The sequence below is a fragment of the Anastrepha obliqua genome, chromosome 3 (genome assembly GCF_027943255.1).
Source record: "Anastrepha obliqua isolate idAnaObli1 chromosome 3, idAnaObli1_1.0, whole genome shotgun sequence".
NCBI classification, from domain to species: Eukaryota; Metazoa; Arthropoda; class Insecta; order Diptera; family Tephritidae; genus Anastrepha; species Anastrepha obliqua.
Window position 1 is genome coordinate 17,295,034 of NC_072894.1, and position 14,629 is coordinate 17,309,662.

At 39.9% G+C, this 14,629-nt stretch overlaps 1 protein-coding gene across 1 annotated transcript in view; it reads right to left on the minus strand.

Moving 5' to 3' along the window:
- The window catches only part of LOC129240676 (RYamide receptor-like), a 60,266-nt gene extending 53,402 nt beyond the window's left edge, over positions 1 to 6,864 (minus strand). The window contains exons 1-3 of the mRNA XM_054876609.1: positions 6,800 to 6,864; positions 5,065 to 5,253; positions 4,675 to 4,877 (exon numbers count right to left, since the gene is read on the minus strand). Of these exons, the coding sequence (XP_054732584.1) occupies positions 4,675 to 4,877; positions 5,065 to 5,125 (264 nt within the window). The 5' untranslated portion in view covers positions 5,126 to 5,253; positions 6,800 to 6,864. The remainder of the gene's footprint in view (positions 1 to 4,674; positions 4,878 to 5,064; positions 5,254 to 6,799) is intronic.
- Between the last annotated feature and the right edge of the window lie 7,765 nt (positions 6,865 to 14,629).

Sequence of the window (14,629 nt, forward strand, 5' to 3'; positions counted from 1 at the left end):
TATAGATAGTTTCAGTTTTGAAACCGGCCGATCTTCCATAGTGTTATAATTTCAGCCGTTGGGCTCTTGAAAATCTCGTCGAAGATTCGCATTTTGTTCAGCGATGAGGCTTATTTTTGGCTTAATGGCTACGTCAATAAGCAAAATTGCCAAATTTGGGCTGAAGAACAACCCGAAGCCATTCAAGAACAGCCATTGAAAACAACACTTTGGTGCGGCCTATGGACTGGAGGAATTATCGGCGCATATTTTTTCAAAGACGAGGTTGGGTCCAATGGAACAGTTAATGGAAAACGCTATCGCACCATAATAAACGACTTTTCCATGCCGGAAAGTGAAGCTTACAATCTGCACAACAGTTAGCTCCAATAAGACAGCGCTAGTTGCCATACAACCCGTGAAACAATGGATTTAATGGACTTACTTCATCGTCGTATCGGTGCGCAATTTATATCTAGTCTCGGACCAGTGGATTGTCCATCAAGATCGTGTGATATCCCACCTTTGAATTTCTATTTGTTGGAGTATGTAAAGCTTAAATGCTTTGTGAATAAACCAGCTTCGATTGTCGCATTGCAAACCAACTTCACTAAATTTGGTGTTTGCCGATGGCCGAATTACGGTGCAGTTGCGGCCGAAATTTGAAAAGGATTATCTTTACAAAAATAATAAGTAACAATATTTCAATTTAAAGTCGGACACCTCTGAGGTAAATATTTACTCCGATGGCCAAGTGGATCGTCCGGTCATGGAATGCCTGGTCTCACTTTGGATTGCATCAGAATTCTTCGACATAAGGATAATCTGGGTGCCTGGTCATAGTGACATTGCTAGAAGAAACAACGTACCCGACGAGGTGGGCAGACAAGGGACCCGTGAGGTAGTGTGCCCGCAAAAGGAGAGAATCTGGATATCCTTGACAGCACTCGCTCTACTCCTGGAAGGATGGACTTTGCACCAACTCAGCGAGCGCTGGGCAAGTACACGAACGTGTAAGGTAGTCACCGTTCATAGTCCACAAATGCTCAACCCCCTCACTCCTCTCCTTTTCGTCCTACCGTTTTACTTCACCTCTTTTTTCTCCCTTACAATGGTATCACAAAGTATGAACCAAACTTCTTTCGTACAAGTGGGCCCAATTTCTGGGCAACCATGACAACCTAAACTAACCTACCTGATACTTCTAAATTGATCATCCTTTACAAGGTTTTCGACTTTTTCAAGAATGCTCGTGTAAGCCATCTGAATCGGCCGCCGGCAGATGCAACGCCGTAAATGCTGTATGCGATGTTTTAAGAACAAATTTCGATATTTTACGTATCGAAATGGGTTTAGATGTGGAAGAGTTGTGTTTTGGGATACGTTTATTATCTTAAGAAAATGCCTCATTACACTACATAACCTCAAACTCGAATTTTTTGCACTACTAAGCAGAATATCCCAAACCCTGGCGTGCTACGGTTATTCTCAGTTCGCATTCGGTTTCAGTACATCAAAGATCTCCGGATAAGTGTAGCCTGCTTTTCGGTTTACAATTTTTGTCGGCCTATGCAGTTATGATACATTTACTATCTTCTCATCAATAAAGGAGTCGTTCATATATTTAAAACGCCATTCAACAGGCGAAGTAATGGGTTTGCAAATACTTTTGTGTTCAATCCGCTGCTCCAGCAATTTAATGTTTTTTGTTGCTAGAAACATCTTTGTTCTCAATGCCAAAATGAGACTAATGATGAAATATCGTGGTGGCCATGTAAGTATTGGTGGAGCAATGACGGCAAATGGAGGGGGCTCGTTTTGTTTTATTGAAGGCACTATGATTAAAATGGGTTATCTAGACATATTTAAGGAACATATTCCCAAAACTGTTGAAGAATTACAGTTCCAAGCAAAGTTCCAAAGTATACTGCGCTGATTGGTAGAGAATGTTTGCCTTGCAATGTAAAAAAGGTATTGCCTCACCCTCCTTTGAGCTCAGCATCTCAATTCCATTGAGTGCTTGTAGGCCCACATTGAAAGACAACTGCGCAAGCAGCAGATTAGTGGAAAAAATTCCCTCAAATCAGTCATTGAAAAGATATGGGAAAATATTTCCAGAGATGTCACCAAAGCTCTGGTAGACTACATGGAATGACGTCTACAAGTAGTAATTAGCAAATAGCAAAGGGGTTAGATTAGATAAGATTTTTGGGGGTTGGACATGTCCAAGCACTCAGTCAGCAATACCATTGTACTACACCCCGATAGATTACAGTGGAAGGAATAGAGAGATAGGATAGATATCTCATGTAGGGTAGGACGGGCAAATTGGTTGGAGGTCACTCTTCTGAGATTCTTTTAGATTCATTCATGAATTTTAAGAGATCCAGAAGAGGATGTGTATGAACTTTATGCATGCTCAAGACAGCGCACCACAACAGCCTAATTCTGCTTCTAGAGAACGCCGGACAGCTACAGAGAAAATGCTCTGCAGCGCCCGCATTTTTACGACAAGACAGCGATATTGGGTCATCAATGATTCCCATGGTAGCCATATGTTGACCACAGGCGTTGTGCCCTTTGTTTACACCTACCACTACTCTCAGGTCCTTTCTGCTAAGTTTTAGGAGAAAGGTTGCTAATTTCCTGTTTAGTTCTTGCACAAAACACTTAGTTACACTGCAGGACCCCAACTCAGACTAATATCTTCTATGGATTGACCTCATGAAGTCGTCAATTCATAGTTGAACCGATGCAGAATTGACCCGTAGGAAGGATTCAGCGTCCAATGGTGTGCTTGCAGAGCTTTCATTTGTTCAGGCTAGTGTCCAGGCACCCAAATATGACTAACTTCACTGACCAATTTCGAAGAGCAGCGTTGGTTTGCAAGGACTCTCACTGCAGCTTGACTGTCACTAAAACAGTATTGGAACGACTACCCCGCCACTTTTTCTCAGTAAGCCAGTATGCTACAATTAACATGGCATTGACTGCTGTTAAGTATACCGTAGCCATCTGTCCTCTAGCGTAGTAGTACTTAGTGTCTTCGTCTATCGCTGAGAAAGCGATTCTTCACAAAATATTAGTTCCTTCAACTTTTCTTTATTTCCATATTTCCAGTTACTGTCCCACTTTATGTTCGAGTTGTGAAATTAAGTCATTATTTTGTTTACTGGAAAACTTCCAAATAATTTAAATATTATATTATTTCCGTTCTTTACAATAAAAGACTCAAATGAATGTTTTATATTTGCTTTTGTCTGCTAAAAATTGATTGAACCGGTCTCAAGTTTCAAAGGATTGAAGTGAGAACCAACAAGTGCATCAGTTTATTTTTGGTTCACTGTATATGTGAGTAATTTTTGTTTTGTCGGTAGATAAGTACAGGGTGGGCCAAATAAGGCCTACTAATGTTAAGCATAAACAACTTTTTTTTTATTTATTTTTCTCTTTTTGTAGGTTATAATTGAATTGTTGGACATTTATTATGGCACCACCAACAACGACTACAATACGCTATTCGTTTCAGGGGTTATACGCAGTTATGACTTTCAAAAAAACCGATTTTTTTATTCCATTTTTGTAATGTACATATATTCAAAAGTATACGCACGAAATTTGAAGTAGATCTAAGCAATACTTTCGGAGTTATACCTAAATATGTAGAGATGCCTCGGCACGTTTTAAGGTAGGTATTGAAACTTTAAACGTGTTTTTTTCAAAACGGCATTTTTCAAGTCGGTGTACACGATATCTCGAAAACGGCTTGTTTGATCGGTCAACCGTTTTAATTCAATCTTTAAAGATACATTTTCTAGTAATTAATCGTTCCTTTTGTAAATCTGATACTTATTTTCCATTTTATAATCATTTCTCTTAAAAGCTGCCATTTTGTGAAAATTCACTATTTTGATTAGCCGAACGATTAATTACTAGATAATCTAATATATTAACAAAATTTGTTTGGTTTCTTTGATTTCAGATAATCCAATCCTGAGTTACGATGTACACCGTAAATCGTCTTTTTTTAAAGGAGGTTCCAGAAATCGCCTGCCGCGCGCTCTATAATCAACATTTTCATAAATAAAAAATTTTGTTACGTTCTTGAAGGATGCTTTTATAACCGCCAAAAATTTTCAAATTAAAATATTCTGAAGTTTCTTCAGGATAAATCCTTGACAACCCGTCTTTTATTTGCTTCATAACTGCGTATAACCTCTTCACCTAATTAGCCACACAAATTGATTTTTTTAATAATGTTTTGATGTCGGATGCAGCGCATTTCCATTTAAATGGTTATGTCAACAAACAAAACTGTGGATTGTGGGGCTTTGAAAACCCAAGGGCAACACACCAACATCAGTTGCACCCATCTAAATGTACTGTTTGATGCGGTGTTATGGCCACTAGAGTTATAGAGTTATCGGTCCATATTTCTTCGAAAATGAGGATGAAACGCCGGAATCGATTTAACGAGCTTTTTAGAGAACATTGATTTAAAACTTTTTGCGGCCAATGGCGGAGCAGTATCCTAATTTGTGGTTTCAACAAGATGGAGCAACTGCGCATACTGCTAGGTCTTATTTGGCCCACCCTGTACATTTCATCAGAACGACAATGAGCTCTGTGCCATTGAAAACTTTCCTAGAAACACATAATAAATTGTATGTTAAATTAGTAGTTGAATTGAATCACCTGAAATGGTATACAAAATAATCCGATGACGACATCAGCAAATGCCAAATTGGCAATATACATATTTGTAACGGTACGCATGTTACGCGTCGTCACCACCACCCAAATAACCAGCGTATTTCCAATAACTGCAAAGAAGCTTATAACGCCGTAGAAAATGGAGAGGATAACTATGATTTCTGTCGACGCCGTATAGAGTTGCTCTATATTTGAACGAAAAATGAAGAGAGAAATGAGAGAGTTCCAAATTCTCAGTTTAATTAACAAAATTAACAGTGAATAAGCTATGCATTGTTAAAAATTGCATTCGTACTTTTTTTTGTTTTTGTATGTACATACATACATACATACATACATACATACATATATACACATAGTTATTTATCTTACCGAATTCTTCTTCATCTAGAATTTTATCTGCTGGCACTTCAACCACTGGAAACTCATCCATCACGAGATTTTACTGTCTACGAAAATTTGATTTTAATCCCTTCATCAGAAAAATTTCATGTTTGTATTTATGTTGTAGTTGCGCATGCAGAAGGCGATATTGTTTTTTCAAATTATTTGGCATAGAAGCTGAAGAAGAATATAATGAAATTTTTGTACATTTAAAATATGCTCTCAAAGTTATTAAGGATTGAAATGAAATTCGTAAACAAGTAAATTAATTAGTAGAAATATTTCTGATAAACTAAAATATTTGTAGATAAATAAACTGTGAAAATTTTGGGAAAGGAAGAAGTTAAATGCTGTGCGATTTGGAGCAAATATTTCATTATTAATTATTTAAGTTTAGAGAAAATAGTCTTAAACATAATTCTTACCCATTAAAATTAAAAAAAAAAAAAACATGTAGATGAGTGGAATATTATTAGGTGCGCAACTAAGTTCCCGCTGTTTGTCAATAGATGCCGCCAGCAGTGTGTGCTAGTCGATTCTAACATAACGTCATAAACCAAGCTTAGACATATGATAAGAAAACTGCTTCGACACATTAGTGATTTTGTTTTGGTATCCTATACTTTTTTGGTTTTGTGAAAATGTCTGATTTTGTGCCGAATAATCGTCATTTGCGGGAAGTGTTGATTTTCCTTTTTCATTCGAAAAAAAACGGCGGCTGAAGCGCATAGAGAGCTACAAAAAGTTTATGGAGATGCTGCTTTAAGTGAAACAACTTGCCGAGATTGGTTCCGTGGCGTCACAGACGGTGATTTTAATGTTGACGACCGTCCGCTTGAAGGAAAGCCAACAACCTTCGAAGACGCTGAATTGGAGGCATTGCTCAATGAGGATCCATGTCAAACGCAAGAAGAGCTTGCTTCAGTATTAGAAGTTACCCGCCAATCCATTTTCAAGCGATTGCATGATTTGGGAATGATTCATAAACATGGGACTTGGGTTCCTTATGAGTTAAAACCAAGAGATGTTTGACGTCGTTTTTTCGTCTGCGAACAATTGCTCCAGCGGCAAAAAAGGAAGGATTTTCTTCATCGCATCGTGACGGGTGATGAAAAATGGATTTATTACAGCTATCCAAAGAAAATAAAGTCATGGGGACTGCCCGGTCATTCTACGTCATCGCCTCGGGCGAATATTCACGCTGCGAAGGTTATGCTATGTATTTGGTGGTACCAAGTTGGTGTTATTTATTACATATATATACTATATAATTGGCACATACACACTTTTTGGGTGTTTGGCCGAGCTCCTCGTCCTATTTTTGGTGTGCGTCTTGATGTTGTTCCACAAATGGAGGGACCTACAGTTTCAAGCCGACTCCGAACGGCAAATATTTTTATGAGGAGCTTTTTCATGGCAGAAATACACTCGGAGGTTTCCCATTGCCTGCCGAGGGGCGACCGCTATTAGAAAAATGTTTTTATTAATTTTGGTTTCACCGAGATTCGAACCAACGTTCTCTCTGTGAATTCCGAATGGTAATCACGCACAAACCCATTCGGCTACGGCGCCTGTTAAAACCAAGTGAAACCATCGACTTCAATCGATGCGTTTGAGCCGAGCACTGCGCGAGAAACGGCCGCAATACGCGGAGAGACATGAAAAAGTGATTCTACAGCATGGCAGCGCTCGGCCTCACGTTGCCAAACCCGTTAAAACCTACCTGGAAACACTGAAATGGGAAATCCTACCCTACCCGGCATATGCTCCAATCCTATTGTTCGCCTGTTAGTACTCCGCAATTCGAACACAAACACAAAAGTAAGCAAACAACATTCCGTACAACGAATACTGGGCAAAATAACGAAGAGTAATATCGAATTCAAGCGAAAGCAATTTTGCTAACATTGTTTTATATTTGAAACGGAGTACAGCACCATCTCTAACAACGCCACAAACAACAACATGTACTTCAATCAACAATAACGCTATCAACAATAACTTCGCTATGAATAACACAAAGCACTCCTAATATTATTGACAAAATATTGAAGCTATGTGAAGCACCCTCATATTTATGGCAGAGATATTCATTTGTGCTGCAATTGGCTTTCAAATTTTAGTCTGAACATTTTGTCAGTTTGAAACATAAAAAATATCTAACTTTGCTGTTGCCAACACTTACGCTCTCTTTTTCCGCGATTGTTTTGGCAAAGTGAAATGATACCAACAACAAAAAGTGCGGAAATTTTAACCTGAGCATTCACAAGTGGCGATAGAACTATTTTTTTACAGGTAAGTGCATGAAGAAAAATTTATTTTATTGTAAACCAATTCTAATTCAATAACGCATTGATAATTTCAATGGTAAATCCACTTTATGGTATTGGTGTGGTTATGGTATTTTATTTTTCATTGCCGTAATGAACATTTTTCGCCTAAATAATAATATACTATAAAAATAGTCTAATAATTTCTTCTATTATTATTGCATTAGTATACCAAATAGATTACTAACTAATAAATTTTTTTGGGCGTTGGGAGAGGTGTATCTTTCTAAAATGGGACTATGTTGAAAAATAAACAATTTTTCGAAAAATGGTGTCTTCATTTCTAACACGAGTTACATATACTTTCTCTTTTCTTTTTGTTTTACTTTAATAATATGTTAATGTTACAATATACTCTCACACTTCCCCACTTTCACATTTTCCCACTCCCACTTCCAACAATTCCAAACTTTCTCGTTACTACGCTATACACTTCAACAAAATTGGGAAATATTGAAAACCTATTTCCAAAGTGGTGAGTCTTTTTCTTCTTTTCTGATGAAGCTCATTTTCACATCGGTGGCTACGTCAATAAGCGAAATTGTCGGATTTGGGGTTCAGAAAATCCACACGTTACTGTAGAGAAGCAAATGCATCCACAACGAGTCACTGTTTGGTGCGGTTTTTGGTCTGGCTGCATCATCGGGCCATTTTTTTCGAAAATAAACTAGGAGCCGCGGTTACAGTAAATGGCGAGCGTTACCGTGACATGCTCAACGAGTTGTTTCCAAAAATTGTAGAGGATGACATAGACGACATATGATTTCAATAGGATGGTGCAACTTGTCACACTGCTAAAGTTACACTCGAACTTTTGGCTACCGTTCTTGAAAACCGAATAATCAGCCGAAATTCCGATATCAATTGGCCGCCTCGGAGCTGTGATTTAAGCCCGTTGGACTATTTTTTGTGTGGAGCCGTTAAGGACAAATGCTATGCGAACCATCCAGAGACGATTGATGCTTTAAAACACGAAATCAAAGTTGCCATTTGTTAACGACAGAGAGGAGTTAGTTGAAAAGAGACTGCGTAAGCGTACGGACGTGTACGGACGGTGTTCGATAGCTGCGTCACGATATTCATTATTCAATTCCATATTCATGTTTATTAAATATTCTTTTGTTTATTTCAAATATATAACCACTCGGTGTACTGTACATTACACCTCAGAAGTGGGATTTTATCTCAAAAACCTACAAAAGTAACAACGAAAGCGAAAACCGAATTCTAGGAAACGCTGTATCAACGAAGTCGGCGTTAAAAATCTACAAAAGTAACAACGAAAAACGAATTCTAGGAAACGCTGTATCAACGAAGTCGGCGTTAAAAATCTACAAAAGTAACAACGAAAAACGAATTCAAGGAAACGCTGTGTCAACGAAGTCGGCGTTAAAAATCTACAAAAGTAACAACGAAAACGAGAAACGAATTCAAGGAAACGCTGGATCAACGAAGTCAGCGGTAAAAAGCTACAAAAGTAACAACGAAATCGAGAAACGAATTCAAGGAAACGCTGGATCAACGAAGTCGGCGTTAAAAAGCTACAAAAGTAACAACGAAATCGAGAAAGGAATTCAAGGAAACGCTGTATTAACAAAGTCGGTGTTAAAAAGTACTCGAGCATCTAAGTGAGGCAGGGAAACGGTTCACTGGCTACGAAGGAGGTAATTGCTAAGGTTTGAGCAGCAGCGCAGCAGCAGTGGAAGGGAAAAAGCAAGCAAAGAAAGAAGTTGCAAAGGGATACGCGGCAAAGTGACGGCGAAGCGAAGAACAGTCGGGAAGCATTTTTTTGAATCGGACGGTTGGTTGGAAGAAGGAAAAGGAAAAAGCACGAATAATCAAGACAGTGATGAATAAAGTGAAATTGAGCTCTTTAAAAGTTGTGCAATTGAATAAATTGCTACAAAATCAAAACATTAGTGTTGTGGGGAGTAGAGCGGCTAAATTAGCAAAGCTGGCTGAGATATATCCAGGTGATGAGATAGATGTGGACGAAGTTGAAGACGACGGTGAACATACAGGTGCTCGGCGTGAGATGGACGAATTACGCGGGATGATCTTGCAACTGACAAAGACGGTGAGCGATTTGGTAGCCTCACGTGAAAGGCCAGGTGCAAGTGCAAGTGCAGCACAAGAGACTGTACGTATTTCGTCAACGCCATCAAATGAAAGTGATTTCGGAAACGCAATACGAGCAACAGGAGTAGCTGTCCACAATCGAACAAGTAATTTGCGGGAAATTTATGCGTTGATGCCAGAATATGATCCATTGAAGAACAACGTAAGTAGCGAAGTTTTTGTCGAGAAAGTAGTACAGTTGCGCAGGGCATACGAATTGTCCGAGCAAGAGACGTTGGTAGCAGCACAATCGAAATTGAAAGGTGTGGCAAAGGAATGGTTAGATTCGCAAACAGTTTTCCAGTCATGGTCAGATTTTGTGCAAGCGTTCCAGCTTGATTTTCCAGCTTCAGTTACGTCAGCGCAAATGCACCGCAATATGGCCCAACGGAAACGTCAACCCAAAGAGTCATTTGAAGAATACTACTACATCATGTTGAGTATTGGTAGACGGGGACGGATGGATGAAGAATCTATCAACTCATATATTATCGCAGGCTTAAACGATCCATCATTAACGCGCACGTTATTAGCGCTCAAGTTGCCAACGTGTAATGATTTATTGCGTTCATTGAAAGACATGGCTGATACTCCAGGACCATCAAAGGCGAGCATGATGTACGAGAAAGGTAACAACGATAAAAATTCCGGATCAACGAATGAGAGAAAACTCAAATGTTACAACTGCAATCAATACGGGCACATTGCGTCAAAATGTCAGCAACCACAACGAAAGCAGAAGTGTACGAGGTGCAACAAGGTAGGGCACGATGCACAAGCATGCCACAATGGAAAACCGAATGTTGCGAAGTTAGTGGACGACTCCAAACGTGTCATCAGTACAGCAAGTAGAGATGTTACATGGAATGGCAAGCAGCTTAGAAGTTTACTAGACACAGGAAGTGACGTATCGTTAGTAGCAGCATCAAAGGTTCCAAATGACGTGCCAAGATTTCCGGCTACGAAACGACTTCAGGGATTTGGTGGAGCAGTTATAACAAGCAACGAGTTCGTCGAAGCAGAGTTAGTCATCGATGGAATCACGATATTAACCCCTTGTTATATCGTCGCAGATAAGTTTATGACACATGATATCGTAATTGGTTGGGATGTATTGTGCAAAGAAAGTTTCAGGCTAATCATCGAGTCGGGCGTCATGAAGGTTTATCAACAACGAGATCTGTCTTTTAACGTAAACGAAGATATGAGCGGGGTAGATCTTCAAGAGGTCAGATGTGTGTTGCAGAGATACGAGTGTTGTTTTACTGAAGATTTGTCCGATTTGGGACGATGCAAGACGACAGAAATGGAAATCATCATTAATACCGACCAACCAGTGATTGGAAGACAGTATCAGGTACCGCTATATCAACGTCCAACGTTATCCAAAATCGTGAATGAGTTACTTGAACGTGGCATTATCAGGGCGAGCTCGTCAGTGCATGCAGCACCGGTGATTCTAGTTAAGAAGTCCAATGGAGAGGATAGAATGTGTGTCGACTACAGGGCACTCAACGCTGTAACGGCGAAAAAGCATTTTCCGATGCCGATCGTCGAAGAACAATTATCCAAGCTAGTTGGAAGCACAGTCTTCACAACGTTAGACATGACGGCAGAATATTACCAGATTCCATTGACGGAAGGAAGTAAACATTATACGGCATTTCTAACACCAGATGGATTATTTGAACATAACGTAATGCCGTTCGGTCTACGAAACGCACCAATGGTCTTTCAAGAAATGGTAACGAAATTGATAAGAGGTCTAAAGCATCGAAACCGAATTGTTAGCTATGTAGATGAAGTCATCATCGCAACGAAGAGTGTAGCACAAAACATCGAAGTATTAGTTGAATTTCTCCAAGCCGTGAAAGAATCAGGGCTCACATTGAGACCATCAAAGTGTAATTTTATGGCTACCAGAATCCAATTCTTGGGACACATCGTAAGCGAAGAAGGTATCCAACCAGGTGAAGAGAAAACCAAATGCATTAAAGAATTCCCTCAACCACGTACAACGACCGAAGTTAGACAATTTCTGGGTTTGACTGGATATTTCCGGAAATTCGTCGAAGGGTACAGCATCATAGCGAAGCCATTAGCAAGTTTGCTGAAAATAAATGCAAAATACCAGTGGTCCAAAGAGCAAGAGGAATCGTTCACGAAGCTTAAAGACATCTTAATAACCCAGCCTGTTTTAGTTGTGTTTGACCCTATGAAAAACCACGAGGTGCACACTGACGCAAGCGCCATTGGAGTATCAGGAATCTTGTTACAGTCCGATAACAAAAATTGGAAGCCGGTCCAATATTATAGTCGCCAGTGTAGCGCAGCCGAGTCACAATATCCAAGTCATGAGTTGGAGGTCCTCGCGATTGTGGAATCGTTGGAAAGATTCAGGGTGTATCTTCTCGGCACAACCTTCGTGGTGCGGACTGATTGTAATGCTGTAGTGACGACCAAAAAGGTTACACCATTAAGGCCACGAATAGCCAGGTGGTGGCTACGTCTGCAGGAGTTCGACTTCTCGTGTGAGCATCGACCAGGTACTAAAATGCAGCATGTCGATACGCTAAGTAGATTGCCAGTAGAAGGACCATCATGTCCATCAACAGTCGCGGATAAGGTATTATCCATCAGTAAAACTATGGGACCGGAGGATTGGGTATCCACCATACAACTACAAGATAAAAAAATACGACGAATATGCGCACTTATCAAAGGCGAAGAGGAGACAAACGAAGATGAGCTAAAGCAGCTGAAAGAAGATTATGCCATGCAAAATTCAAGGTTATTCCGAAAGGTGGAGAAGCATTACAAACTCGTTGTCCCACAGTCAGTGCGATGGCGGGTAGTGAAAGCAAGTCATGACGATGCAGGACATTTTGCACTGGAGAAAACATTAGACCGTCTTAGAAAGCACTTCTGGTTCCCACGAATGCGACGTTACGTGAAATCATATATTGCGGCTTGCGAAGAATGTTGCTTGAATAAGGTCAAGGGAGGTAAGAGGGAGAGTGAACTTCATGTTGCCGATGTACTACCGATACCATTCAGACGTTTGCACATCGACCATGTGGGTCCATTTCCCAGGAGTAAATCGGGAAACGTCTACGTGTTGGTTATTGTCTGCGGATTCAGCAAATATGTGCTGCTCAAAGCTGTCAGAAATACTAAGAGCGAGCCAGTAATCAAAGCAATGGAAGAAGTAATGGCTATTTTTGGGCAACCACTGCGTGTTACATCGGATCGTGGTACAGCCTTCACGTCGAAGCTGTTCGAGAGCTTTCTCAACCAAAAGGGCATCCAGCATGTCAAAATCGCTATCAGCACTCCAAGAGCCAATGGGCAGGTTGAGCGCGCGAATAAAACTCTATTGAACGCTCTAAAATGTACAGTGGAAAATAACAAGGTATGGGATGAGTCATTGATGGCCATCCAATGGAGCATAAATTCGCAGAAGAATGAGGTAACGAAATACAGCCCAAACGAACTTGTGTTCTACTTCGACCCAAGGGATGTTAGTCACAACCGAATGATCCAAGCTATGCATGATGAAGTTGTCCATGTGTCAGACATGGAGGAGAAACGCGACATCGCAGCGTCCAATATTATGATCGAACGTAATAAATGGAAAGAGAGATACGACAAACGACATCAGAAACCGCACAAGTACGAAGTTGGCGACTTGGTGGTAATCGACAATGTGTTTACAGCGACGGGTGAATCCCACAAACTCGATCCTATGTACAAGGGTCCATACCAGGTGACGAAGGTATTAAACTACGACCGCTATATCGTGGAAGATTTACCGGATACGATGGTCACTCAGCGCCGATATTGCAACGTGCTGTCCGTCGATAATCTCAAACCATGGTGCGCTAATAGTCCAGAATTAGACATCCATGATGACGAAGAAGACTCGTCCTGGAACGACGAGGAGTCAGGAGAGGCCGAGCTGTTAACGACAGAGAGGAGTTAGTTGAAAAGAGACTGCGTAAGCGTACGGACGTGTACGGACGGTGTTCGATAGCTGCGTCACGATATTCATTATTCAATTCCATATTCATGTTTATTAAATATTCTTTTGTTTATTTCAAATATATAACCACTCGGTGTACTGTACATTACACATTCATGAAATTGGAGCCCAAACAATCGAAAATGTGCTTAGAAATTGGGTTGATCGAATGGCTTACTGTAAAGCCAGTCGTGGCACTAATTTGAACAATATTATTTTTTATTCATAAATGACAAAATTCAATCTTTCAAAATAAAAAAAAGTTTGAAAAAATTTGAATAATTTTTTGCTTTAAAGCCGATTCAAAAATCAAATTTTACATGGCCCACCCTATATTTTGGAATCAAGGAATGAGGATGACGACTTTTCAAACGGTCACTGCTACCGCTAATTATGAGCCTTCTTATGGTGAGGTTTCATCGTCTGATGAAAGAGATATGGATGATAGTAATGAGGACAATGCAGAAAATATTTTGGCAGTAACTCGTTCTACAGCTGATTCTGCAAATATTGCCACTATATGGTCTTCTCCCCGTGCGGAGTTTGTACCAATAAAAACAATAACTTGCTATCGACTTCCCGATATTGCTCACAGCTTTGAGAGGACTGACAATCCTTACAATATATTTATGAAAGTTTTCCCTTAAAGCCTTTTTATGCGTATTACCCAGTGCACGAACGAACGTATTGAGATAATGCGAAACTGAAAACCAGCGTACAGAAATATAAAGCTAACAGATATTGGAGAAATTAAAATCGTTATTGGTTGCATGATAATTATGTCATATAACCATTTGCCATCTGTAAGACACTATTGGTCAAAACACAATTCTATGGGAAACGATGCAGTAAAATCGGCTTTAACGCGGGATAGATTTCAGTTACTATCGTCGAAAATGTACTTTGCTTCAACTGAAAAGCCTGGGGGAGCATCCAAACTTTATTACGTGGAAGATATGGTTGAGTGCCTAAAGTTTCGATTTGCAAGTGCACGGAACGAAAGTGCTTACCAAAGTATCGCAGTGAAAGCATGACGAAGTTCAAGGGACGCTCCTCTATGAAACAATACTTACCATTGAAGCCC